The 26,639-nt window shown below is 36.6% G+C and overlaps 4 protein-coding genes across 5 annotated transcripts; 3 read left to right on the top strand and 1 right to left on the bottom strand.

The window, feature by feature from the left end:
- The first annotated feature begins 1,621 nt into the window (after nt 1-1,621).
- On the top strand, nt 1,622-2,140 carry LOC145089773 (uncharacterized). The gene has a single exon (XM_079028170.1). The coding sequence runs from the start codon at nt 1,622-1,624 to the stop codon at nt 2,138-2,140; it is 519 nt and encodes a 172-aa protein (XP_078884296.1).
- Nucleotides 2,141-9,292: 7,152 nt separating this feature from the next.
- LOC145087340 (AAA-ATPase At3g50940-like) lies at nt 9,293-11,336 on the top strand. Of its 2 annotated transcripts, none has more exons than XM_079025284.1 (2): nt 9,293-10,321; nt 10,404-11,336. In XM_079025284.1, exons 1-2 carry the CDS (start codon nt 9,293-9,295, stop codon nt 10,842-10,844), a joined length of 1,470 nt encoding a protein of 489 aa, XP_078881410.1. In that variant the 3' UTR covers nt 10,845-11,336. The 2 variants fall into 2 exon arrangements, with proteins under 2 accessions (XP_078881410.1, XP_078881409.1); XM_079025283.1 differs by having other exon boundaries at nt 10,401-11,336.
- Nucleotides 11,337-14,474: 3,138 nt separating this feature from the next.
- On the top strand, nt 14,475-16,776 carry LOC145087339 (AAA-ATPase At3g50940-like). Its single transcript, XM_079025282.1, has 2 exons — nt 14,475-15,577; nt 16,168-16,776. Exons 1-2 carry the CDS (start codon nt 14,543-14,545, stop codon nt 16,642-16,644), a joined length of 1,512 nt encoding a protein of 503 aa, XP_078881408.1. The 5' UTR covers nt 14,475-14,542; the 3' UTR covers nt 16,645-16,776.
- A 2,752-nt stretch (nt 16,777-19,528) lies between these two features.
- On the bottom strand, nt 19,529-19,903 carry LOC145089772 (uncharacterized). Its single transcript, XM_079028169.1, has one exon. It carries the CDS (start codon nt 19,901-19,903, stop codon nt 19,529-19,531), a length of 375 nt encoding a protein of 124 aa, XP_078884295.1.
- Between the last annotated feature and the right edge of the window lie 6,736 nt (nt 19,904-26,639).

The following is a 26,639-nucleotide window of genomic DNA, read 5'->3' as shown; positions in this document are numbered from 1 at the left end:
TATGACTATTTCTGTTGTTTTAATTTAAATTAAGATGGGTTTTAAAAGTTTAAAATTTTTGTAAAAATTTGGGTGTCACAAGTTGGTATCAGAGCCACAGTTTGAGGGAACTAGGCATTCTTGTGGATGTTCTAGACTCAAATTTGAGGCTCTATAAGAGTTTATTTTCTTTTTAAAATATTTTTCAAACCTTCTGAAGACTAGTAGTGGAAGATGTCGCGGTGTGCCAGTCAGCCAGCCAAGTAAGCCTTATTTCTTATGTTAAATTGTTTATGTTAAATTGTTGACTATGAATTGGATTCTACTAGCCTTAAAATATTCGATTACACACTTAGTTAGTGTTAACATGTGAGAGAGTTGTAAAAATTAATGGCTAGAGCGAACTGGAAATTTTGAAACTAGACGCGAATGCGAAATTGGAACTTGTGTGGAAGGTAGTAGAAGGGCCCCTACTATTTGAAACATCGGTGCCGGTTTCGAGTCGGGGCAAGGTTGAAAAATTTTCGGCAAGCTGAGTGTTTTGTCTTCCTAGAAATATCTAGGCTGAATTGTTTCTAAGATTTTCTTTCTTCTGTGGATACCAATGGCTTCGCCTGCTCGACTTAATCAGCTCCAAATGGAGCAAGTTAGGGATATTGTCGCTAAGGAATTCAATAACGGTTTCAACGAACTAATCTCGGGTGCGACCAACGACATAATCAACCAATTCGGTGCTCTTCTGGATGAGCGCCTCGCGGCTATTCCCGGGGAAGCGTTACTGGCTCTGCCTGTTCAGGATTCGGCATACTACTTCGAGAAGTTCAACAAGTGTAGCCCTCCTCTTTGGAATGGTGAATCCAACCCAGTTGCTGCTAAGCCCTGGGTGTCAAATGTGGACGGCGCCTTCATAAGTGTTGGGTGTCCGGACCAGTACAAAGTAGTGATCGCCATGAATCAGTTGTGAAAAAGGGGAAAGCCATGGTGGAACACCATCACCGCTTTATTGAACGAAGAAGAAGTGAGGGCCATGTCTTGGGCCCAATTTGTGGAGAGGTTCGAGGCACAATATGTGCCTAAGGTGGAGCAGCAGCGGATGCAGCAAGAGTTCATGGCCTTAAAGCAGACTACGGAGTCCATTAGTGACCTGAACGCCAAGTTCTTGGAGATGCTATCTTTTTGCCCCTCGTTTGCTGGGAACGAGGCCTTGTTAGTCAGCTGGTACACGGCCATCCTACGTACCGAGATTCGGGAATTCGTTAGCATGCAGGAGTTCTCGACTTTATCTGCGATCATGAAGGTAGCGAGGAGGAGGGAAATCGAGTTGCAGACCCAATCCAAGAGGAAGGCCAATGACACCTCTTCCAAGACATCCAGAGATGCCCAGAAAAAGAAAAAGTAGGGTAGTAAGTCAAGGTATGAGTATAGGACGTCTTCAGGGCGAGAAAAATCTGTTAATATGCTACAACTGCAAAAAGCCAGGGCATCATTGGAAGAATTGTAGGGATCTCCCTGCGAGTGCAGTACCTCATATTACTTCTGCAGTTCCCGTCTGCTATCACTGCAACGAGACGGAACACAAGAAGCCTGAATGCCCGAAGTTGAAGACTGGTAAAGGAGACGGGGGTACAAATCTTGCAATTGCATGGTGACACGAGGTCGTGCTCACCAGATGACTGTGGAGGAACCGGTGATTACAACGACAGTGGCAGGCACGTATTTGCTAGATTCTGAGCCTGATGTTGTTATGTTTGATAGCGGTGCTACCCATTCTTTTGTATCTCACACGTTTATTAATCGTTTGGGGCGTAGTATCGGAAAAATGGCTCACCCAATGGTTGTCGATGTTGCCGACAACCGCACTATTTATGTCACCAATGTTTATCGGGGTTACACTCTCGATTTTTCTTCTGGAGTTGAATTCCCTATTGATCTTATCCCTATTGCGATGCGAGAGCTCTGCGTTATCGTAGGCATGGATTGGCTTGATGCGTTTGATGCGGAAATCCACTGTCGTAAGAAGCAAGTTCGTGTTCGAAACCCTAGAGGTGGAGGACTTATTATTCAGGGGGACATTCCCCGCCTGGCTATGGCTTCTTGCTCTTCTGCTATAGCACTAGACGACGTTCCTATTGTTTCCGACTTCAGCGATGTCTTTCCGTAGGAACTCCCTGGCTTGCCACCTATTCGGCAAGTGGAGTTTCGCATTGATTTGGTGCCGGGTGCGACTCCGGTAGCGAAATCTCCTTACCGCTTGGCACCAACTGAAATGAAAGAGCTCCAAGATCAACTTCAAGAACTAAGTGATAAAGGGTTTATGCGGCCAAGCTGCTCACCTTGGGGTGCTCCTATTCTCTTTGTGAAGAAGAAAGATGGATCCCAGCGAATGTGTATTGATTATAGGGAGCTAAACAAGCGCACGATAAAGAATAGGTACCCGTTGCCATGTAATGACAATCTTTTCGATCAGCTTCAGGGAGCATCTTGGTTTTCCAAGATTGATTTACGTTACAGTTACCATCAGATGCGGGTTCGTGAAGAAGACATTGAGAAAACAGCATTCCGTACTCGATATGGGCACTTTGAATTCGTGGTGATGCCTTTTGGGCTCACCAATGCACCCGCAGTGTTTATGGATCTCATGAACCGGGCGTGTAGCCTGATGCTTTACCGTTTGGTCATAGTGTTCATAAATGATATCTTAGTCTATTCTAAGAGCAAAGAGGAGCATCAGCAACACCTTCGGGAGATTCTGGAAACTCTGGCAAGAGAAAGGCTTTATGCTAAATTCTCAAAATGTGAATTTTGGTTGGAAGAAGTTCATTTCTTGGGGCATGTGGTAAACAAACATGGTATTAAGGTCGATCAAGCCAAGGTTAATGCGGTTAAACAATGGAAGATTCCAAAAACACCTTCTGAAATTCGCAGTTTCTTGGGTTTAGCCGGTTATTACCGGAGGTTCATTGAAAATTTCTCTAAAATCGCCTTACCACTCACCCGATTGACCAAGAAATCAATGAATTTCGTTTGGGGCACGGAGCAGTAGCTGGCGTTTGATGAGTTAAGGAAACGATTGTGTGATGCTCCGATTTTGGCCTTACCTGATGGGGTTGAGGATATGGTGGTTTACTATGATGCATCGCTTCAGGGTCTTGGTGCCGTGTTAATGCAACGAGATAGGGTGATAGCCTATGCCTCCCGACAGCTGAAACCCCACGAACGAAACTACCCCACTCATGAGTTGGAGCTTGGGGCTGTTGTTTTCGCTCTTAAGATTTGGAGACACTATCTCTATGGAGTGAAGTTTATCATATACACTGACCATAAGAGTCTGAAATATTTGTTCGAGCAGTGGGATTTGAACATGAGGCAGATCCGATGGTTGGATGTTGTAAAAGATTATGATTGTGAAATTCACTACCACCCCGGTAAAGCTAATGTGGTAGCTGATGCTCTCAGTCGTAAACAATCTGCCGAACCGATTCGAGCTAAGTGTCTCCGGACCACGATGGTGTCGTCTTTGTTAGATCTAATCCGGGACGCCCAAAAGACGGCAATACTGGAGGAAAACATCAGGCGTGAGAAGATTGGGAAAGAGTTGCCTAAGATGGAACGAGATGGGCGGGGTTTGCTGACTCGTTACGGTAGGGTTTGGGTTCCATATACCGGAGGAAATCGGAAAACCCTAATGGATGAGTCTCATAAGTCAAAATTTTCTATCCATCCTGGTGCTACTAAAATGTATCGGGACCTTCGGGAGGCTTACTGGTGGCATGGAATGAAGAATGATGTGGCTCGATTTGTGGAAGAATGTATCACCTGTCAGAAGGTCAAGAGGGAACACCAGAAACCGCATGGGAAGTTGCAACCATTGGAGATTCCTGAATGGAAATGGTAGCATCTAACCATGGACTTCATTACAAAACTTCCTAGAACTGCCCGAGGAGCCGATACGATATGGGTGATTGTTGATCGTTTGACTAAGAGTGCTCACTTTCTGGCTATAAAGGAGAGCTCATCGGCGGAGAAATTAGCCGAGATCTTTGTTCGGGAGATTATCTCATTACACGGGGTGCCTGTTTCTATCGTCTCCGATCGGGACACCCGATTTACTTCTCGGTTCTAGAGGAAGTTTCAAGAGGAGTTGGGCACACGATTACATTTTAGCACTGTCTTCCATCCGCAGACAGACGGGCAGAGTGAGCGGACAATTCAGACCTTTGAGGACATGCTTAGGACATGTGCGATTGATTTTGGGGGTAGTTGGGATGACCATCTACATCTAGCTGAGTTTTCATATAACAACAGCTATCACTCGAGCATTAAAATGCCTCCGTATGAAGCCTTGTACGGGAGGAATTGCAGGACTCCCGTTTGTTGGGGCGAGGTTGGGTAGAGGGTACTTGGGAGTACCGATATCGTGCTACGGACTACAGAGAAAATCCAAGTGATTCGGGAACATTTGGTTACAACAACCAGTCGTCAGAAAAGTTATGCTGACAAAAGACGCTCCAATCTTGAGTTCCAAGTGGGAGATTATGTGTTGCTTAAAGTCTCCCCCTGGAAAGGTGTGATTCGATTTCGGAAGCGGGGAAAGCTCGGACCCCGATTCATTGGACCCTACAAGGTCATAGCCCGTGTGGGGAAGGTGGCTTACCATTTATAGCTTCCTGACGAGCTTAGTCTAATTCATAATATGTTCCACGTGTCTAAGTTACAAAAATGCGTTGTTGATGAGACCGTTGTGATACCACTGGAGGACATACAGATTGACGAGCGTCTTAATTATGTTGAGAAACCAATCGCTATTTTAGAACGAAAGACGAAAGCTCTCCGCAACAAGACTATAAACCTGGTTAAGGTGCAGTGGCAACATAGAAAGGGTTCGGAATGGACTTGGGAACTGGAATGCGAGATGCGGGCTCATTATCCGGATTTGTTTCTAGGCGTTGACTTCGAGGACGAAGTCCGTTCATAGCGGGGGAGAGTTGTAACACCCCAATTTTTCTCGGTACATTTGGTTATTTTAATTTAATTATCCTTGTAACCTTGGGTTAATTTATTTAACCAATGTCTGATTTCTTATGTTATTGGACTCTTTTGATCATCTTGTAAACTCCTTTTATTGAAGTCCATGGGCTATGGGCCTATTTGCAAAGTCCATCTAGTAAATAGTACTTAATGTGTAAATTGAATCATTTGGAACACACACAAGGAAAACACTCTAAACCCTCACTCTCTCTCTCAAAAATCGTCCCTCTCTCTCCCTTTGGGATCAAGAGCAGCCAAGGGGCTATTTGGAGCTTAATTCTTGTTCATTTCCAGCCTTGATTCGTATTGGTATGAACCTCCTTATCATTTCTTACAACTTGATTCATAACCTTGTTCTATTTTTATGATTTCATCTTCACTTCTTCTCCTTCTTATTTGATTTGTAATTGTATGTTATACATCATCTCAAGATCCTATCTTCACCCCATATATGGTGGATGATGGATCTAGGGGATTACATGTGGCAAAAGATCATGGAAACCCTAAAAGGGAGAATGATGATTTTATGTGCTTATGTTTATTTTCATGTTGATTATTATTACATCCTTGTGGCTAAATGAAATCCTAATGATCCCTAACCCTTTTTAGTACCACCATTATCATGGGGACTGAATTGGGATGATGAGCACATCTTAAAATGTGTTTCAAAAGGAGAAGGATGGATAAGCCAAAAAGGAATCACGGGTGGCTACGATTCTGTTTTCCATCAGATCTGTAGTCATTTTGTAAATATCATATCTGGAGCTCTAGAACTCAAACGGACCCCAAACCAGTTCCAAAAGTTCACAAATTGAGTTGGATAACTTTCTTAAGCAGGCCAACCTCGCTGATAAGGGCTTTATCTATGTGAAAGAATGGCATCTTTGCTGTTAGGTCTGATCCGGGTCTGTTCTGATATGTCATTTTGTTTTCATCATTTCTAAGGCTTGGAAAAGGATACAGAGTGATTCCAAGTTTCTATATGTTCCTTATATTATGAATTTAAGATCTGGAGAATATGGGTTGTTATTTCCAATTATAAATTGGTTAGAATGGATCCACACTCCAGGTCAGTGGGCAGTCACCAGCTTTTTCTAGTGCTGTGATTGTCCACAATGTGGATTTTATATCTGGAGTTTGAGAGATGCTTTTCATTCAATTCCAACTCTGAGACTTTCACTTGTATGTCCTTTACTTCTCTTAATTTTGTTTTGGACGAATTCTACTCACAAGTTGGGTAGAATTGGCCAACATCACTTGACTATATTGTTGGAGACAGAAGTGATACACTATTTTGTAAAATTCATATTTAATTCATCTTTTGGAGTTAGAATGAGTTCTTTATAGTTGTGGAATCCTGAGCAATCATAGTTTCCTATAAAATTTAGTTAAAGCTATGTTTCTGTTTTAGATTTTGGAGTAAATCCGTTTTGAACAGCAGGTCTGTTTTAGAGACCTTGCTGTGATTACTCTTTTCTCAACTCATAGCTTCATTACTTCTCCTTTCTAACCTTTGGTCCTTCTTAGGTGAGGTTTTGAAGTTTTCTCAAGCTTGGTAGCATTATTTGATTGTTAGCCATCCTTAATACTCACTCAAGGTGAGTTCTCTCACACCGTTGTATTGATGATTGTGTTTGTTAGTTAGCTCGTGTGTGATTATTTGAATTCATTATAAAAGCATGCTATATAACTATTGTTTTAATTCGTACATGTGCACTGTATGTAACTAATCATGGATATGGGGACACCACCAAAGGATACGGATTTACCGGTGCGGTGGGTAGGTAAGATCACCAACGTAATACTCATCGTGAGGTGCGGTGATTAGGGCCAAATGATACGGGATCTTCCCGGTGCGGTTCAAACCTACAAGTCCTTCTTGTATTATAGGCATTGATTCGTTCTTTGCCCTTATCATATAATTATAATTGGAAAATGGATTAGGGTTAGTAAATATGAATGTTAGTACAATGTCTGTGTTTGAATTCACTAAGCTTCGTGCTTATGTTTTTCCCTTATAACTTTTCAGGTGTTAAGATTAAAGAGGCTAAGGCTTGACATGGAGCATCGGGACATCGCTACTAGTTATTTTTGTTGGGACCTTATTATTATTATTACTTCCGCACTTATTTTATATGATTATTAAGTTGATGGATTATGTTATGACTATTTCTGTTGTTTTAATTTAAATTAAGATGGGTTTTAAAAGTTTAAAATTTTTGCAAGATTTGGGTGTCACAAGTCCCTTTGCAAAAATGATCAATTCGGCTTAAAATACATACTAGGAATCGGGCGTTACATGGCAGTTGCGCCTAAAGGATAATATCGGTAGTTGCGCCTAATAGAGAACATCATAACCCTAGCAGTTGCGCCAAAATGATAATATTGACAGTTGTGCCTAATAGATAGCACTGACAGTTGTGTCATTGGCAGCGATGGACTTCGTGTCTATTCCTTAGGACAGTCCTTAGGAATGAATGAGTGAATGATAGATGATTCATAGGGTAGATCCTTAAGAAATAAAGGAGATAATGGGGAAGGGAAATTGAGTTAATTGTTTGATGATTAAACATAATAATTATATTATTGTGAGTTGAAAACCCTATGTACTCACCAGGTTTTCCAATCTGACTCACTCAATTTATTTGTATCACATGTAACGGTACGAAGCTACATTACACTAAGAGATTAAAGGAGATGTAAATCATTAGTGTTTACGAATGTAAGGTTTGTTTATGTTTATGTTTCTGTATTGACAATGACATCCCAATGTTTTAAAATGAATAAAATGCATTTCGTTGGAAATGCTTTGATAATGTATTTATCATGTTTTTCTGGGAACAAATTCCGCAATAATATTCTTTAAAAATGGATACTCTTATTTTCAAATAAGCATAAATAAAATTTTTAAAATGACCGTGAATTTGGGGATGTCACATCTCATATGGTTGATTTCTTGTGGATATAATATATTGATTACCAATACGCTAACTAGTTATTATGATAAAATATCTAGACTTATCAATTTATGAATTACCGTGTAATGATCTAGCATAAGTTAAACACCAAATCGATAATGAGCATAAGTTGAACTATGGATGATAATAGTTACTTTCCTATGATCAGGTTGAGCAACCAAGCACAAATTAATTATGCTCTCTAACACAGTTAAAGTTACTAGCTTTAATTACTTTATCTAAGATATAATTAATTTTAACTCTAATTATTTAATGATCATAAACAATTACTCACAAATTCATGCAATTCGAGTGATCAACTATCACACAGATTCTGATTTATAAGCAATATAAACTAGAACTAGAACATGCTTGGGTTTAATTATCAAACACAAGCAAAAAATCAATATCTAATATCCATAAATTGAAATCAAAACTATAAGATTAGGTTCATCTTCACCAAACAGAAATATAAGGTTTTTAGCTTCTTATAGTAGCTGGAAAAACATAAAATCCATGCAAACTAGACTAGACATTAGTATATCTAGCAAACCGAATGGATATAGGTAGAATTCTTCTATATCTTTTTCAACTCTTGAGCTCCAGTTGACTCTCGATCTTCTTCTGAGTTTCCAGAAGTTTTTAGTTGCAATTCTCTTTAGAAAACCGACCCCATGTCCCCCATTCGACCTAATATTCGGATATTTATAGTTGCAATTTATCTGATCACCACATTGTGGTTGAAATGCACCATGTCGTGTTCTGCATGCATATCACATATTCTCCAAGTCGGCTCATTGGTCAAGAATCTTTCGTTTACCATGTCGTTGTGGACGATCACCATGTCGTGGTTCTCTGTCTTCAAGTCTATTTTTTTTCTTCTTTTTGTCATAGCTCTCGTTTTCTTGCTGCGAGCTCGTTGTTTGCTTACTTTTTGTCTCAAACATGTCTTTGCAACTATAAAATAAATTTCAAACATAATAAGTATGTTTTGTCCAAAACTAAGTATGATTTTAGATAAAAAAAAAATATTAAAAATATATATGAAATACATGATTAAATATGCGCAGGGTATAATTATATTTTATATGAAACTATTATTTTAATGAAAATTACAGTGAAAATAAGAAATAAAAACATCATATCTATCACTCTCGTGTAGAAGAAAATTTCATAATCCCCAGTTTGATTTTAGTCTTTATTACGTCAGTAAGCAACGTCATGAAATCCAAGGCCGCCACTATAAAAACCCTTTACCATCCAAAACCATAGGCAAACCTTCACCACTTGAACCTCCCTCAACCAAAACCCACCCTTTAATTTCTAAAATGTCCACTAAAAGTAAATCAAAACTTCCCACAGTGAAAACCATCGTCTCCACCATCGGCTCAGTCGCCGCCGCAGCTATGGTGGTACGCAGCGTGGCCCGCGATTACTTGCCACCTGAATTCCAAAATTACCTTTATCTCGGTTTACGCAATTTCATCAACAAATTCTCCACACACTTGACTTTGGTCATCTATGAATCCGATGGGTTTCAAGACAACGCAATCTACAACGCCATGGAACATTACGTCGCTGCCAGGATGTCTACCGAAATCCACCGTATGAAGGTCACCAAAACTCCTAACCAGAACAACATCGCACTTACCATGGAAGTCAACGAGGAGTTCACCGATGTTTACAACGGAGTCAAACTCTACTGGTCTTCAGTTTCCAAGAAGACTCCGACAAGACAATATCGCAGTCACGATGACTCGAATTATTCTTACCGAACCGATCAACGATCGTTGGAACTCACTTTTCATCGGGAACACAAAGATCTGGTGATGAACGAGTACTTTCCTTTTGTTCTTAAGGAGGCAGAGATAAAGAAACAGGAACAGAAAACCTTGAAGCTATTCACAGTCACCCAAAGCTCGTCGTATTCGAGACCCACAAAGTGGACATCGGTGAATCTTGATCATCCGGCTAATTTCACCACTCTAGCGATGGATTCTGATATAAAGGAGAAAGTGATGAAGGATTTGGATAGATTTGTGGAGAGGAGAGAGTATTATCGGAAAGTAGGAAAGGCATGGAAGAGAGGTTACCTGTTGTATGGTCCACCGGGTACCGGAAAATCAAGCTTGATCGCCGCCATGGCGAATTACCTGAATTTTGACATATATGACTTGGAGTTGACCGACGTTAAGTCAAATTCAGAGCTGCGGACGTTGTTGGTGGCGACAGCTAACCGGTCAATACTGGTGGTGGAGGACATCGATTGCTCTGTGGAATTGCACGATCGGGAGGCCGGAGAGGCGGCAAAAGCTGTATCCCGGAAAAACGGGAAGATGTACCCAGAAGAAAAAAAGGTTCGTAATTCCATAACCATGTAGCTCTCTTCCTGTCGTTTTAGATTTACTTATTTGCCTGATATGTCAAATGTTTTAGCAGGTTACTTTATCGGGTTTTCTCAATTTTATTGATGGGTTATGGTCAAGTTGTGGAGATGAACGAATCATCATATTCACTACAAACAGGAAGGAGAAACTCGATCCTGCTCTTATTCGTCCTGGTCGTATGGACGTTCACATACACATGTCATATTGTACGCCATGTGGATTTCGTCAGCTGGTTTCTAACTATCTTGGAATCACTCATCATACTCTTTTTAAACAAATTGAGGATTTGATGTGCGAGATTAAAGTCACTCCTGCTGAAATAGCAGAGCAACTGCTTAAGGATGATGATCCAGATGTTGTTTTCAATGGTCTCATTGAGTTTTTTGATGTAAAGAGGAAGGAGAATGAGGAGGTTGAGGCTAAGGAGAAAAAGAAGAAAGAGGAGATAGAATTGGCTCTAAAAGAGATTGAAAAGAGCGAACAAAGTGACTAAAAATTGAAATGGTTTTCGTATTAAAAATTAGTATTTTTGGGTATTTCATATTTGGGAAAATGACTCTTGAGGGTAATTAATTTTTGCGTTTGTACTCATTTGGTCCCTTTTTTTTGTATTCAATATACCATCGAACTTGTTGTTGGTGTTTACCATAGCCCTTTTGACCGGCTTTTGACCTGTGATAGCCGGTCAAAGGGTTATGGTGAACACAAACAACAAGTTCGATGGTATATTGAGTACAAAAAAAAGGAAAGGGACCAAATGAGAACAAACGCAACAGTTGGTTACCCTCCTGATTCATTTTCCCTTTACTCATTTACAACAAATCACACATCATCTCCTACTGATATTAATGACTTTATGAGATTCATTATTGCTTCTCTTCAAAACATAACTCACGAAAGGACATTATTCATGCATGTACAACTTTGTAATACACTTGAATATTTATTAGGGAAATCTTGACTAAGTAGGCGCATTTCATGACTACATTTACATTTGCAATCAAATGATTTGTCGTATCATGGATTCTAGACAAGTCTACAAGCGAGTGGAATTACAAGTGCTATGATTTTTGAGTTTACTTAACTTTAAGATCGAACTCATGAGATAAGATACAACATCAATATGTACAATATTATGGTGATGTGTCTGCAAAAGCAGCATGATATTGTACATATTGATGTTGTATCTTATCCCATGAGTTCGATCTTAAAGTTAAGTAAACTCAAAAATCATAGCACTTGTGATTCCACTCGTTTGTAGACTTGTCTAGAATCCATGATACGATAAATCATTTGATTGGAAATGTAAATGTAGTCATGAAATGTGTCTGTTTAGTCAATATTCCCCTAATAAATATTCAAGTGCATTACAAAGTTGTACATGCATGAATAATGTCCTTTCGTAGGTTATGTTTTGAAGAGAAGCAAGAATGAATCTCATAAAGTCATTAACATTAGTAGGAGATGATGTGGGATTTGTTGTAAATGAGTAAAGAGAAAATGAATCAGGAGGGTAACCAACTGTTGCGTTTGTTCTCATTTGGTCCCTTTCCTTTTTTTGTACTCAATATACCATCGAACTTGTTGTTTGTGTTCACCATAACCCTTTGACCGGCTATCACAGGTCAAAAGCCGGTCACCAACAACAAAGTCGATGGTATATTGAATAAAAAAAAGGGACCAAATGAATACAAACGCAAAAGTTAATTACCCTCAAGAGTCATTTTCCCTTCATATTTAAGAAAAAAATGATTGAGCATTGTACAGTAATATTTTATGAACTGACATTCATATCATTAAAACTATATATATATATATATATATATATATATATATATATATATATATATATATATATATATATATATATATATATATATATATATATATATGGGAGAGTTCAATTGAGAAAAAAAAGTTGAGAATGAGGGAATCATTCTCAGCCACTCATTTATTTTTGCCGCAAAAGCCTCCATCGTACCAGCGGAAATGGGAAAAAATAGACATGTGTTTTCTAACAAAACATGTTTCCTTAAACTATGCTAAACATTACCTTAATATATACAAAAACATAGTGTTTTTCGTTTTTTTATTTTTAAGAAGCTATTTTTATTGAAAAATTATTTTAAATATACCAAAATTCATGATTTTTTATTCTCTACAAATAGACATCCATATTGATATAGTTTTAAAATAAAAGAAAAAAATTATTCTTTTTATATTTTCAGCTATCGTTATTCATAAGTGAATAAAAATGAATCAAGTTTTTTCTACAGTACATTCGTTATTCACTTATGAATAAAAATTATGATTAATTTTTTTTACATTTTAAGTATCATTCATATATGAATATATCATATACTAAACATAGTATATTCATATTTAAATATTTGACGATTCATTCACTTGTGAATATTACATAGTATATTCACTTGTGAATATTAGATGATATATTCACTTATGAATATTAGATAATATTTTCATATATGAATATTACATAGTATTACATGGTATATCATATGTGAATATTACATAGTATATTCACTTGTGAATATTAGATTATATATTTACTTATGAATATTACACAGTATATTCACATATGAATATTACAATGTGTTTTCACAAATATATATAATTTTTATATGTTATTCACATATGAATAACATACAGACTTGCATATTCGTTTTTTTGTTTTAATAATCATATACAAATTCAAGTGAGAAAACATATTCATATATGAATATAACGTGGTAATTTAGTTTATGCATTTCATCGAACAGTTGGAGTGCATACAAGTTAACTATTTTAAAAATGTTAAAAATATCAAGTTATCAATTCCAAATCATCACATACTTCCGATTTCGACTTCAGATGCGACACCTATGTCTGATCGATTTCTCATTTTGATTTTGATTTCCAAAAATCCGATTGGGAACCTGTGAGTACCGATTCTGAAGCCTTCAATGTCGACCGTGACTGCGAGTCCAGAACTTCGATTCCAATTTCATGAACAGCGAAGAAATTCCGATTCCAACTGATTTCGTTTGCGAATCTGGGAAATTCCAGTTCCAAACTTTAACAAATTGATTAAATTGATGAATTTGGGTTGTGAATTTGTCTTGAACGACGAACCTCCCAGCTACGAATATTGATGATTGATTAACACTGGATGACATTGATGATGGTTTAGTTGAAGAAATTTAGATGACTGTTGAAGGTTGGAGGAGAAATTTTGAGGATAAACGAACTGTTATCGAATTCTCTATAGCTACGTATTTGACATTGAAGGTTATTAACATATTTACAAGTTTGTCACCGTGTCTTTTTATGCTTAGATAAATGAGTGGCTGAGAATGATTCCCCCATTCTCAACCTTTTTTATTTTCTCAATTGAACCCACCTCTCTCTCTCTCTCTCTCTCTATATATATATATATATATATATATATATATATATATATATATATATATATATATGGGAAAAGTATCATTAAGGGTATATAAGTTTAGGTACCCAAACCCATCATAATACATCATTTTGTTTGATATATTCATTATGAAGTTCTTAAATTTCAACCGTTAACTTGATTTACTTTCAAAATTTTCGAAAATTCACTATTATATTCCTCTTACATCACATCTTTTTGCCGAACACCTACTAGGCTATATAAATTATAGTTGAAAATGAAAATTATGTAAGAGGAAAATAAATATGAAATTTATAAAAATTTTGAAAGTAAATCAAGTTATAGTTGAATTATAAGAACATTGGACAATTACAATGTATATATATGATACAAAACGGCCTAGTATAGTGGGTTTTGATAGTTAAACTTATATATCCTTAATGTTATATATCCTTAATGGTATATTCACTTTATTTATATATATATATATATATATATATATATATATATATATATATATATATATATATATATATATATATATATATATATATATATATATATATTGGGTGGGTTCCACATTGTAGTTTCCAGGAAAAAGAACATACGTCAAAATTCAAAACTCTCCAAGTCCGAATCCAAACCTTTACTTTCAAAGTAAACGAAGTCAATTCCCATCATACCCTGCCATACGGCCCCCCTACACTATATAAACCCCTACCATTCCTACAATAATTTTCATTTTTACCAACCCCTAAATTAATCCAAAGCCCTTTATTTCCAAAATGTCACCGTCACCAGAAACCAAAATAGCCATGGCCAAAACAGTCATCTCCACCATAGGTTCTGTCGCCGCTGCAGCGATGGTGCTTCGCAGCGTCGCACGCGATTACTTGCCACCAGAATTCCAAGACTACCTCGTTTACGGCTTCCGCAGTTTCATCAGCAAGTTCTCCACACAACTAACCATGGTGATCTACGAATCTGATGGGTTTCGTGATAACGAGATTTACAACGCCACAGAAATTTACCTCGCCACCCGAATATCTCACGAGATCCATCGTCTGAAGATCACCAAAAACCCCAGCGAGAAAAAGATCAACGTAGCCATGGAAATCAACGAGGAGTTTACCGACGTTTACAATGGAGTGAAATTCAGGTGGTCTTTGGTTTCTAAGAAAACGCCGACGAGAGAATATTACAACAACGATGATATGAGCGGATCTTCCCGATCCGATATTCGATTTCTCGAGCTTTCATTTCATCGGAAACACAAGGATCTGGTGTTGAACGAGTACCTTCCATTTATAATCAATGACGCGAAAACGAGGAAACAAGAAGAGAGAAGCGTGAAGCTATTCACCATCGATACGAAGACGGTGTATTCCAGCTACCCAACGGTGTGGACGTCGGTGAATCTAGAACATCCGGCGAATTTTGACACGTTGGCGATGGATACAGATATTAAGGAGAAGGTGATGAAGGATTTGGATAGGTTTATCCAGAGAAGAGAATATTATCGGAAAGTCGGAAAGGCGTGGAAGAGAGGCTACCTGTTGTATGGTCCGCCGGGAACGGGGAAATCAAGCTTGATCGCTGCCATGGCGAATTACTTGAAATTTGACATATATGACTTGGAGTTGACTGATATAAAGTCAAACTCGGACCTGCGGCGGTTGTTGGTGGCGACGGCTAACCGATCCATACTGGTGGTGGAGGACATTGATTGCTCGGTGGAGTTGCATGACAGGGTTGAAGCAGAAGCGGCGAAATCTTTAGCGAAAGAAATGCGACGGCGAGGTTATGCGGAAGAACGTAAGGTTAGATATTCGAAACTTTTGCGTAAGTATGAATAACTTTATCAATTCTAGTATTAGTAAAGTAGCAAAATCTACACAATGAGTTTCCTTATAAAACTAGTAATCGTGATTTTAATTGTTAATGATAACTGAACTTAAAATTATATAATGAATTATATCCTTATAAAAATGCGATTTTGACCGATTGACGTTTTTTAATGTATAAATGCAAGAAAATCATATATGAATCTGAATATATCAAAATTTTCAGCATTTAAAGTTTTAAACTATATTTGTATAAAATATATAATATGAAAAGGTGATGTATGTTGTAATATTTAATACTAGTTTGGCCATAAATTACAAAAATAGTTTTTCTAAACGACCTACTCGATTTTAATGGAAAAAAAAAAACTATATTCAACTCAGTTAAAATGTAGTATATTGATTGTAATAATGAACAACTTTTCTCATTTTTTTTTTCATTCTAGTTAACTATTTGTTTTATTGTCATTCAATGATGATTTAAATATGGATACGTTGTTTCTTGAAAAAAAATGCTTAGAATTGAACATGGACATTATAAATTAATAACTATGTATTTTTTACAGGTAACTTTATCTGGATTTCTCAATTTTATTGACGGATTGTGGTCAAGTTGTGGTGATGAAAGGATTATCATATTTACCACAAACCGAAAAGATAAGCTCGACCCTGCACTTCTTCGCCCTGGTCGTATGGACATGCACATCAATATGTCATTCTGCACTCCATGCGGATTCCGGTTGCTGGCCTCTAACTATCTTGGGATCACTGAACATGGTCTTTTTGAACAAATTGAGGATTTGATTTGCAAGGTGGAGATTACCCCGGCTGAAGTAGCAGAGCAACTGTTGAAAGACGATGATCCTAACATTGCTCTTGAGGGCCTCATTGATTTTTTCGATGTGAAGAGGAAGGAGAATGAAGAGGCCAAAGCAAAGGCAAAAGAAGAAGAAGAATTGGCCAAAGCAAGGGAAAATGAAAAAGAAGAAGAAGAAGAAGGAGAAGAAGAATCGGCTGCAAAAGAGAATGGAAAGAAGAAATAAGTTCAAAAAATAGATGATTTTATATTTTAAAATATATGAGTTTAGTAAGTGCAAATCATATGCAAAATCTATTTTATAAATTAATATTAATTAATAACTGATTAGGTTAAATATTTCGTTTTCAAGTCCAAATTCACAGATCTATGATGATATAGTTTGAAGTTAATTTGTTTTAAATAGATATGTACTTGCATGAAATACAGTAAATGTGAACGTTAGGCTAAAGAACAATCCAATGTTAAAATTCATCTAAGCAATGAGTTAACACAAGAAGATGTTGCTATGTTAATTCCACAAATAAGAAAACACTCAACTCAAACATCTAATGCTAAGACAACTCACTTATCTATTGCCCCTTAAGCCGCTCAAAGGCTACTTTCTAAAAGTAATCCCTAAACATCAAACTTTTACTTTCTTAGGAATAAACTCCTAGTCAATTAATCTATTGACATCATTATTTTTAGCACTTACATGGTTTAAGCCTAAGTGCAACGTCAACATCTAAGTCACCTACCCCCATACTATTAGCTTTTTAAGGAAACAATTCCCAATTTGCTAATCACTTTAAGCATAATTTCTATAAGCATTACACCACTTTTAGGTCTAGGTATTACATCAATACCTAATTCACATCAACTGATGTTCAAATTCGAATGCTTAAATCTCTATAAATCCTAAGAAGTGGAAAAAGAAAATAGAATATGTATAATATCACTAAAATTGGAAATCGCATATAAAAAATCGATTTGGTTAAAATCCCAAATATTAGTCTAATAGAGCAGGCACAAAACAAATTCAACCATAAATAAATAATTGCACTAAGTCTTTCTTTACGTTTAATGCCGGAAGCGATAACTGTAAAATCCGCAACTTGCTATTATGTAATGTTTTCTTTTGTCCCGACTGGTTTCTTGCTAGTCCGGGTTATATTATATAAAATTGTCGTTCGAAAAAAAAATTGCAATGTATTAGACTATATCCTCAGACAACATAAAAAATAATATGGTGGTATGTGTGTTATGATGTTCCAAAATATATATATTTTTTTTTGCATAAACAATGTGTCGTTGTCACCGCAACTTTTAGCATGAAGTGTTACGTTTGACTATGTTGTATTAGGCATTATTTTCCTTTTATGCAATCTATTTTCCATTATTGTTGCATATTTATTAGTTTATATGGAATCTAAAAATATAATTAATTTTTGGATAACCAATGAGTTGTCAACCTATTTCTATTGTTGTTGCATATTTGACTGTATTGTATTAGGTATTATTTTCCATTATTGTGGCATTTGACTGTATTGTATTAGGTATTATTTTCCTTTTATGCAACCTATTTCTATTGTTGTTGCATATTTATCAGTTTATATGGAATCCGAAAATATCATTATTTTTTTGGATAAATAAGGTGTCGTTGCATAAATAATGTTTTGTTGTCGCCACAACTTTTAACAAGAAGTGTTGTGTTTGACTGTGTTGTATTAGGCATTAATTTCCTTTCATGCAACCTACTTTCCATTGTTGTTGCATATTTATAAGTTTATATAGAATCCGAAAACATCATTAATTTTATAGTTATTAGGACTCATAGTTTATTAGGAATGTTTTTTTCCCTATAGGGTTTTTGAGTATGATTAGTATTCTTGTGAGACTATTATATAAAGCCCGTTATATCATTTATTATCATTCATCATTATATATCTTTTTGTTCTCTCCTTGTAGATTTATCAGCCATATTACTGTCTAATAAGATTTTCGTTTTATAGTGGTTTTTTCAATTTTAGATTTCTACTTTATACCGTGGTGTTACATTGTTCTTCGTGTTAGTTTCTTGCGTTCCAAAGATCGTCATATTTATCTTAGGTGTTATTTGTGGCGTTACATTGGTATTCGTGTCAGTTACTCAATTTTTTATAAGACCATCCGTTATACCCACCACATACCACATATGTGTTGGGTGCCACATCAGCACCACATTCCATTACCACTAACATGGGATACTTACCACTAACACACTACTCCACATCATTTTTTTATTTTTTTTAATTCAAAAATACAATAAAATTACTTTTTTTTTAATTCAAAAATACAATAAAATTACTTTTTTTTAATTCAAAAATACAATAAAATTACTTTTTTTTTAATCCAAAAATTAAAATAAAATTACATTTTTTATAAGTAAAAAGCATTCATTTTTTTAAAACTATTTTTTCATTAATTATAAAAATAAAATAACAATTATAAACTACATTACTTAGTTAATCTAGAAAACAAACATTACATTAATAAGAAAACGAACAAACATACATATAAAAATCATAATCGTCGTTCATGCTATGTTGGTACAAATGTTCCGCGACATCTTCTCGAAGATTGAAACACGTTTCACTGTTATGCATTTCGACAACTCGCTCCAAAAAAGCATTCGTTCCAGGTACGAACTCCTCAATTGGAACGACAACGTCGTTCGGATCATACGTGCAAATCGTTCGACCTTCATCTTCAATAATCATATTATGCATTATAATACATGCTAGGACCATTCGCTTAATTCTTTCTTTATCCCAAAGTCGTGTAGCATATTTCACTACATGCCATGTTTGCTTAAGGACTCCAAATGCCCTCTCGATATCCTTTCTCGCTGATTCCTGTTTTTTTGTAAAAAATTTTGCTTTTTCACTTCGAGGAACTGAGTATGCCTTCATCAATGTAGAATAATCCGGGTATATCCCATCACCAAGGTAGTAACCATATTTGTACGCGTGCCCGTTTACCGTGAACGTCATATCAGGTGCTTTGCCGGTCCAAATATCGTTGAAAAGTGGAGACTGACCAAGAACATTAAGGTCGTTGTTAGACCCCGCTACTCCAAAAAAGGCATGTCATATCCACAAATCTTGAGATGCAACAGCTTCTAGGATGATAGTTGGTTCACCTATATCTCCTCGAGTGAACTGACCACGCCATGCAGTTGGACATTTTTCCCAAGCTACATGCGTACAATCTAGACTGCCAAGCATACCGGGAAATCCATGCCTCTCTTCATGAGCCGAATATAATCTCTCAATATCACGTTGAGTAGGTTTACGCAAATATTCTTCGTGAAAAACCTCATAAACACATGCAGAAAACCAATCTACACATTCAACCGCGGTCCTCTCGGATACTTTCAAGTATTCGTCAGATGCATCAAATGCTATACCGTATCCCAAATACCTAAGAGCAGCCGCACATTTTTGTATACTACTAAAACTCATTCTTCCTCTAGCGTCGGGTTTTTGTTTGAAAAAATCATAACGAGATTCTAAAGCATTACTAATACGTAAAAATATAGCCTTATTCAGACGAAAACGACGTTCGAACGAGTCGTCATTATAAAGACAATTATCGGCAAAGTAATCACGTACCAATAAGTCGTGTGCGGCTTGGCGATCACGATTGACGACCGCCCTTGTACACGCTGCATTCGAACTTTCTTCGGCGTGAACGTGTTACACAACATTGAAGAATGTCTCGACGAATTCTACGTCGTCATCCGAGTCAAAACTTTTTAAAAATTCCATATTTATCGAGGGATTCATGGGTGTAATTGAGTGTAGAATGTGTATGTATGTGTATGTGTTTTGGTATTAGAAGTGTTTTTATAATTGAGTTTGAAAAAAAAAAAAAAAAGAAAAGAAACGGCCAAAATAGCCGTTCAACGGCTCCAAAAAAACCAAACACCAATAGAAATGTTCGTTTGAATCCGTTGTCCCGACCACAACTTGCAACGACCACGGACGACCACGAGCCACCGGGACGGTGTGCACGTCCGTGGTTCGTGGCCAACTGGACCACGGTCCGCTTCGTGCTACGTATACCGGTTAGCCTAATGACAAAGAAAACTCATTCTCGTGGTTAATTGACAAATAATCCTTGATTTGTATCACGATAAAAAAACCCACCGAATTACTAAGTGGAAATTGTATTTTATAAAAAGTTGGCAGATTTTATTAATTAATACAATTGTATTTATATAACTAGTGAAGAGGCATTTGCGTTGCACGGGTCAGATTTTTTTTTCTTTTTGTTGATGTTTGGTGGGTCAGATATAAAATATAGTTAGCATTACAAAATAAAAGACACTTTCCATTATATCATGACAAAATAAACTTTAAAAATTAACAGAAAAAAGGAATGTAAAAGAATGGACACTAAAAGTAGGATGCTATAAAAAATCACAAAAACTACAAAATTATTTCTTATCCAAATAATGCATTATTTATAAAATTCGTAAAAGCACAAAAAAGGTTGCCTAGAATCCTCTGTCTCCGGAGGAAACCATTTGCTTCCTACACTTTGTTAATTTTAAACAAAAGTGCAAATATATCCCTACATTTTTAATGGATCTGATAGTTACCTTACCAGAAACTTGTCACAACATACATTATATTAGATTAGGTGTCTAAGCCAATGACTAAATTGGTATATACTTGAATTAAAAGCAAAGTCCTTTTGGGTTGCCCTCAAATCTAGCAATTGACTAGAATGACTTTTGGAGAGAGAGAGAGAGAGAGAGAGAGAGAGAGATTGATTTATTGGTTTATTATATGATTAATAAATAGCAATAAATGATTTATTAATATATTATGAGAATAATATATTAATTAGAAATAGTATTATTTAATTAAGAATTAATCAAAAATTAATTGAAATTAATTCTGGGATTAATTTGATTAATTAAAAGTGTAAGGACTAAAGCTGTAATTGTTCAATAGTTGAACAAGATAGAAATTCTAGAATATTCCTAGGGATGGCCGAAATTTGGAGGCTCCGTAGGGTTTCTGGATCCTTCCATATAGATAATATGGATAATTAGAAAATTAGATAATTTTGGATTTGAAATAATATTATTTTATTTCGAATTAGGGTTTCTAAGTTTTTCCTATCAGCTATAAATAAGGTCCTTTGGCTCCCTATTTTCGGCCACTCTTTCTACCAAAAGAATAGTCGAATTTCACCATCCCCTCTCATCTCTCCTCAAGTTTTTCTTAGTTGCTAGGGTTTGTGTGTGAATCATCAAAGGCACTAGATTTCTGATGCTCGCTTTCTGGAATCTTTTGAAGAAAGGATTTGATTGATTATTTGCAATAATAATCAACCGTATGTAAACCCTAAATCTTTTATGATTTTCGATAATCCTAGGGTTTCTGTAGGGTTCTTTGATGTTCATAGTTTATAACATTCAATAGTAAAAACATAGATCCAATAAAGTTGCATGTGAACTTAAAAGTTAAGTTATTTTCCGCCACATGAATTTTGTAACCTATAAAACCTATCACATTGTACTTTTGTTTTTTTTTCTAATTAGGGCATTATACTTTGAAAGGTTTATTCTAATTAGTGCATTGTACTTGCATTATTAATAAACTTACTTAAGTTCAAGATTCAACAAGTAACTTCAAATTTCATCATCTACACAACAAAATTGTTAACAACTTAGAAAATATATATGGTGGTGAAGGACAAAATTATAATTGTTTTTCTTTACATTTTAACCTTTAGGTGTTCAACGAATGAATTAGAGTAGAGTACATTTCATATTAGAGATTTTTTACTAAAAAATCTAAAAGTTTTTGAAGTCCTAAAATCTTAAAAGAAGCTTACCTCTCATCCTATCTAGTGTGCCCAAACTATCCCCTACTAATGTTTCTTTATGTAGTTTTAAAGTACAAGCCCAGGCTAAACTATACATGAGGAACACAAACCATAACAAATTGCACACAACAAAACTTTCAAAAAGAAAATATAAAAATCTTGATTTTAAAATTGTTAAATTTCATGAAGCAAAAAAACAATAACATCAACATCATTTATCAAATAACATCTGTATCAAGTAAAATAAACAGGTGGCGGTGGTGGCAATGCTGGTGGTGGTTGTGGAGATGGTGGTGGTGGCGGCGGCGGTGGGGGTGGGGATGTTGTAATTTTTGTGTCATCATTCACAGTAATGGCTTGAACTCTTTCTTCATCAACACTCACCGGTTAAAAGTTTGTGATCGAATCATTCTTAATTCTAAGCTTTAGATATGAACTTCTTGTGGAACTTCACCTGTAGTTTAACAGTAAAAAATAAATAAATAAATAAATAAAATAAAACTTTAAAGTGATAAAAATGAATTTTTGCGAAAGATAAAGATAGTAAATTGAGGTGAAAATGTACAAAATGCAGTCAAGTTAAAAACCCATAGATGAATTGAGGTCAAAATCAAGAAAGATACCGTTAGTTAGTTGATAAAATGAATTATTGGCACCAACAAAAAGAGAAATATGAATTGAGCTAAAACCGTACAAAGTACTCCATATAGAAACATAATTTAGCTCAATATTAACCAAAAATAAGCGAATATTTGATTAAAATGAAATTCTTAGAAACCAAGAAAGTAAATTTGGGTTAAAATGTACAAATTGCAGTGAAATTTGAGACGCACAAAAACAAATCCCTCTAAAAAGTTGCAAAATTCAATTACAATCGATATCAATGAATTATTTTCATAACCCAATAGAGAAAAATTATGCTAAAAGTTGCAAAATGAGGTAAATTTACAAACGTAGAAACTAAATTGAGCTAAAATCTACGTGTGGAAGAGTGAAATATTAGAACTGATTTGACGAAATCGAAACTAAAATTAGACAAATTCAAATACAAATTGATCGACGAAATCAAACCTTTGCCGACATAGAATACCCACATCATAGCTACAATGGACACAAGACATAAGAACAACATCCCGACTTTCTTTTTGTGAGCATATTTGAAAATCCACATGAACATATTCTCTTCTCTTTATTAATAAACATCTTCGATGTCTTCCTGGAAGCAATTATCGCCTAAAACTCACTTCAAATTAGACTGAAATCGTCATCTTTAAAGACGGAATCGAACAGAACTGCACTACAATGAAGCTGAAAAATCTTGAGATGGGTAAGGGTTACATCCAGGAAAGAAATGATTTATTGGAAAACTGTGATGGAGTGAATAAAAGCACAATCCAGTAGCAATTGAAAATCAGAAGAAGCCAGCCATGAGGGAAATGATAAATAGAAGCCGCAACGATTGTATAAAGTAAATATGACATCTACATTAGAGTCTGTGTTTTTGTTGAAGATTGCCAAGAGGTGGAGCAAACCTATTGGAGAGTTGATGTAACACCTAGTTTTAGTAATGTTCTAATTTCGATACATCTGGCCGAAATTTGATCAATTCATAGTGTTGGGCTCCAAGGGAATAGGGTTTAGGCCCTTTTTGGATGTTGGTAATGTTGGACTAAGTAATTAAAGTCCTCAATTTGTGCCTTGAAGCAAAGGGTAAAATTAGAAAGGTGATATCTCAGATTTATTGCATGAATTAGGGTTTTAGTACGATATGTGTTAATATAAAAGTAACTAGATAGGATTGTGGGGCTCTTCAATACCTTGTTGTGCATATAAAGAACGCCGAAAACAGAGTTGAAACGAAGAAATTATGGTTATTTAGAGTTGAGCTAGAAAATAGGAATTTTACCCTACATAGGGCGTACACTATGGCTAAGGGGAGTCAGCCTCGCTAAGGAGGTCGCCACCAGTCGTCAAGGGCGCTAAACACCGCCCCTTGGCCTGCGCCAAGAGGGTCGCCAGCAATAGCTCCCCAACACCATAACGAGAAGAGAGAGAAATTGATTTAGTGGTTATTGGCCTGTGGATGGCGTTATCTCTATCTACAATCGCTCTCTAGAACCCTCCTTTCTCCCAGCGTCTCCATCTCAATCAAGTCTCCTTCTCCAAAAAAAACCTCAAAGGTCTCACCGTTTTCTCGATTCTAGGGTTCCAATTTCGATTTACTTTAACTTCCTCTGATTCTTTATTTCTTTCCATTATTGGGTGTAACACCTGAAATCAGAAAGGCCAAGAAAGGAAATGTAACATCCCAAGTCAGAATCAAAAGTTCAGGAGGTAAAGTGTAAATAAAGAAGGGGACTCGATGAGTAGGTATTCTGACTCGCCGAGTCGGAGCGGGATTTTGGTTGCGAGTTAAGTGACCAACTCGTCGAGTTGGTGCTGAGGAGAGAAAAACCCTACTCCCAGGGTTGTGCCCTATATAAAGAATGTTATGTTCCTCCTTCAGCATCTTTACCTTCCCTTTGAGTTACAGAAACCCCAAAATTCGTGTGAGGCTTCATTGTTGAGGAGATTGGGGGCTTAGAAGAGGAAATTGGTGGAAGGAGCTTGAGAAATTGGACGTTAGCATTAAGGTCTTGTATAGATCTGCGATCTACATCAGTTTTGGGCACATCTCTGAGGTAAGGAGCCTTATCTTAAGTTATTCCCTTTTTGGTTTATCCTTGGTGGTTGTTTTGGGAGCCCTTTAGCTTGTTTTGAGACCTATCTCGGATTTGGGAGTTAGATCTGGGGTTGCTGCTCCAGATCTAGACTCATGATGACTTAGAATGTCATAAAGCTTCAGTTCTTGGGTTGTTGGTAAAGCCCCTTTTTCTAAAACCCAAGCCCTAGTGTGTTTTGGGCTTATATCTCCTTGGTATCACATAAAGTTTGCAACTTTACGTGAGGGATAGCTTGTAGAAGGGTAGATGTATGGATTGGAGACCCTACATGGCTTGAAAAGCCTCTGAACGGATTGAGAACTGGAGATACTCGGCGAGTCACATGAGTATACTCGACGAGTTGTATGAATATGTGCATGGACTCGGCGAGTTGGAAGAACAACTCAGCGAGTTTGTTGAAGATTGCCTTGGACTCGGCGAGTCTGGTCATGGAACCCTAACCTTTTCTGGTTAAGTCATGAATCGGTGAGTCGAGGGATGACTCGGTGAGTTGAGCAGGATGGGACTCGACGAGTCAGCGGGTTAACTTGGCGAGTAGAGTCAGTCAGGAAGTTTGACTTTGACTAAGGACTGTGACTTTGACCAAGAGTTGACCAGTTGACTTCTAGGGGTATTTTGGTATTTATTGAGTTCAGTTATTTGGTGTTGACCAGTGGAGGGGTCCGTGTCGGTGGTTGGAGCAGCGTGATCTTATTTCTTCAGCCGACAGTTGCAGGTGAGTCTTCTTACCATACCAATGGTTCTAAGGCACCAAGGTCGGCCCATCTTATGTTGTGTGATATGATAGTTAGCTTTATGCTAGGTGGTATGCTGGTAATTATGTGATATGCTAGTTGTCTTTGTGATACTTGCATTGAAGACCATGTGGGGTAGCCCATGGCATAATGGTATAAGACCCTGGGGTAGCCACGACATCCTTACAGGTTTATGTATGTGTTATGTGTAGATATTTATGTGATGCATGATATGCTATTTGGTTATATATGGTATTTGCAGGGAAGACCCTGGGGGAAGCCCGTGGCATTGGATGTAAGACCATGTGGGGTAGCCCATGGCAGTCCTAGGTAAAGACCATGTGGGGTAGCCCATGGCATTGGATGTAAGACCATATGGGGGAGCCCATGGCAGTCCTAGGTAAAGACCATGTGGGGTAGCCCATGGCACTATTACAGGTTTTATGTATGCATGTATTATGTGATATATGGTAGCTGTCACACCCCGAAACCGATGGCGGAAACATTCCGGGGCGGAGGACGTCATATACTATCACAACCAATGTACATAGTAAGCATAGTAAACACAACCATTACATTACATAGAAGTATTTACATTTCTTTGAAAACAAAGTTATACATGTTTATATATACATCCAAAATGAACAAAAATAAAGACGAGACTGCTAAAATGCTCCGTCTTCTCCAAAAGATCGCAGGGTGCCTGTCTAATGAGGACCTGAGAATACAAGCAGTTTTAAAAATATTAGCATAAAGTTGGTCAGTTCATAAGTGGTTTGTTTCTGGTAAAAGAACAAGTTTCCTTTGGTTTTCTGAAAGAGTTGTTATCCAAGAAAATCCCATATTTTCTTATAAGAAAAATCTAGTTATCCTTTGGTTACACAGCCTGGTTAAGAAAG

The sequence above is a fragment of the Lactuca serriola genome, chromosome 2 (genome assembly GCF_051521515.1).
Source record: "Lactuca serriola cultivar US96UC23 chromosome 2, Lser_US96UC23_V15, whole genome shotgun sequence".
Lineage (NCBI taxonomy): Eukaryota > Viridiplantae > Streptophyta > Magnoliopsida > Asterales > Asteraceae > Lactuca > Lactuca serriola.
This window is presented reverse-complemented; position numbering and strand designations above follow the sequence as displayed.

Coding starts and splice junctions, on each gene's coding strand:
- LOC145089773 (XM_079028170.1), top strand. CDS start 1,622: ATGGTGACACGAGGTCGTGCTCACCAGATGACTGTGGAGGAACCGGTG.
- LOC145087340 (XM_079025283.1), top strand. CDS start 9,293: ATGTCCACTAAAAGTAAATCAAAACTTCCCACAGTGAAAACCATCGTC. Junction 10,322..10,400: donor TGTACCCAGAAGAAAAAAAG/GTTCGTAATTCC, acceptor CAAATGTTTTAG/CAGGTTACTTTATCGGGTTT.
- LOC145087339 (XM_079025282.1), top strand. CDS start 14,543: ATGTCACCGTCACCAGAAACCAAAATAGCCATGGCCAAAACAGTCATC. Junction 15,578..16,167: donor GTTATGCGGAAGAACGTAAG/GTTAGATATTCG, acceptor TATTTTTTACAG/GTAACTTTATCTGGATTTCT.
- LOC145089772 (XM_079028169.1), bottom strand. CDS start 19,903: ATGAGTTTTAGTAGTATACAAAAATGTGCGGCTGCTCTTAGGTATTTG.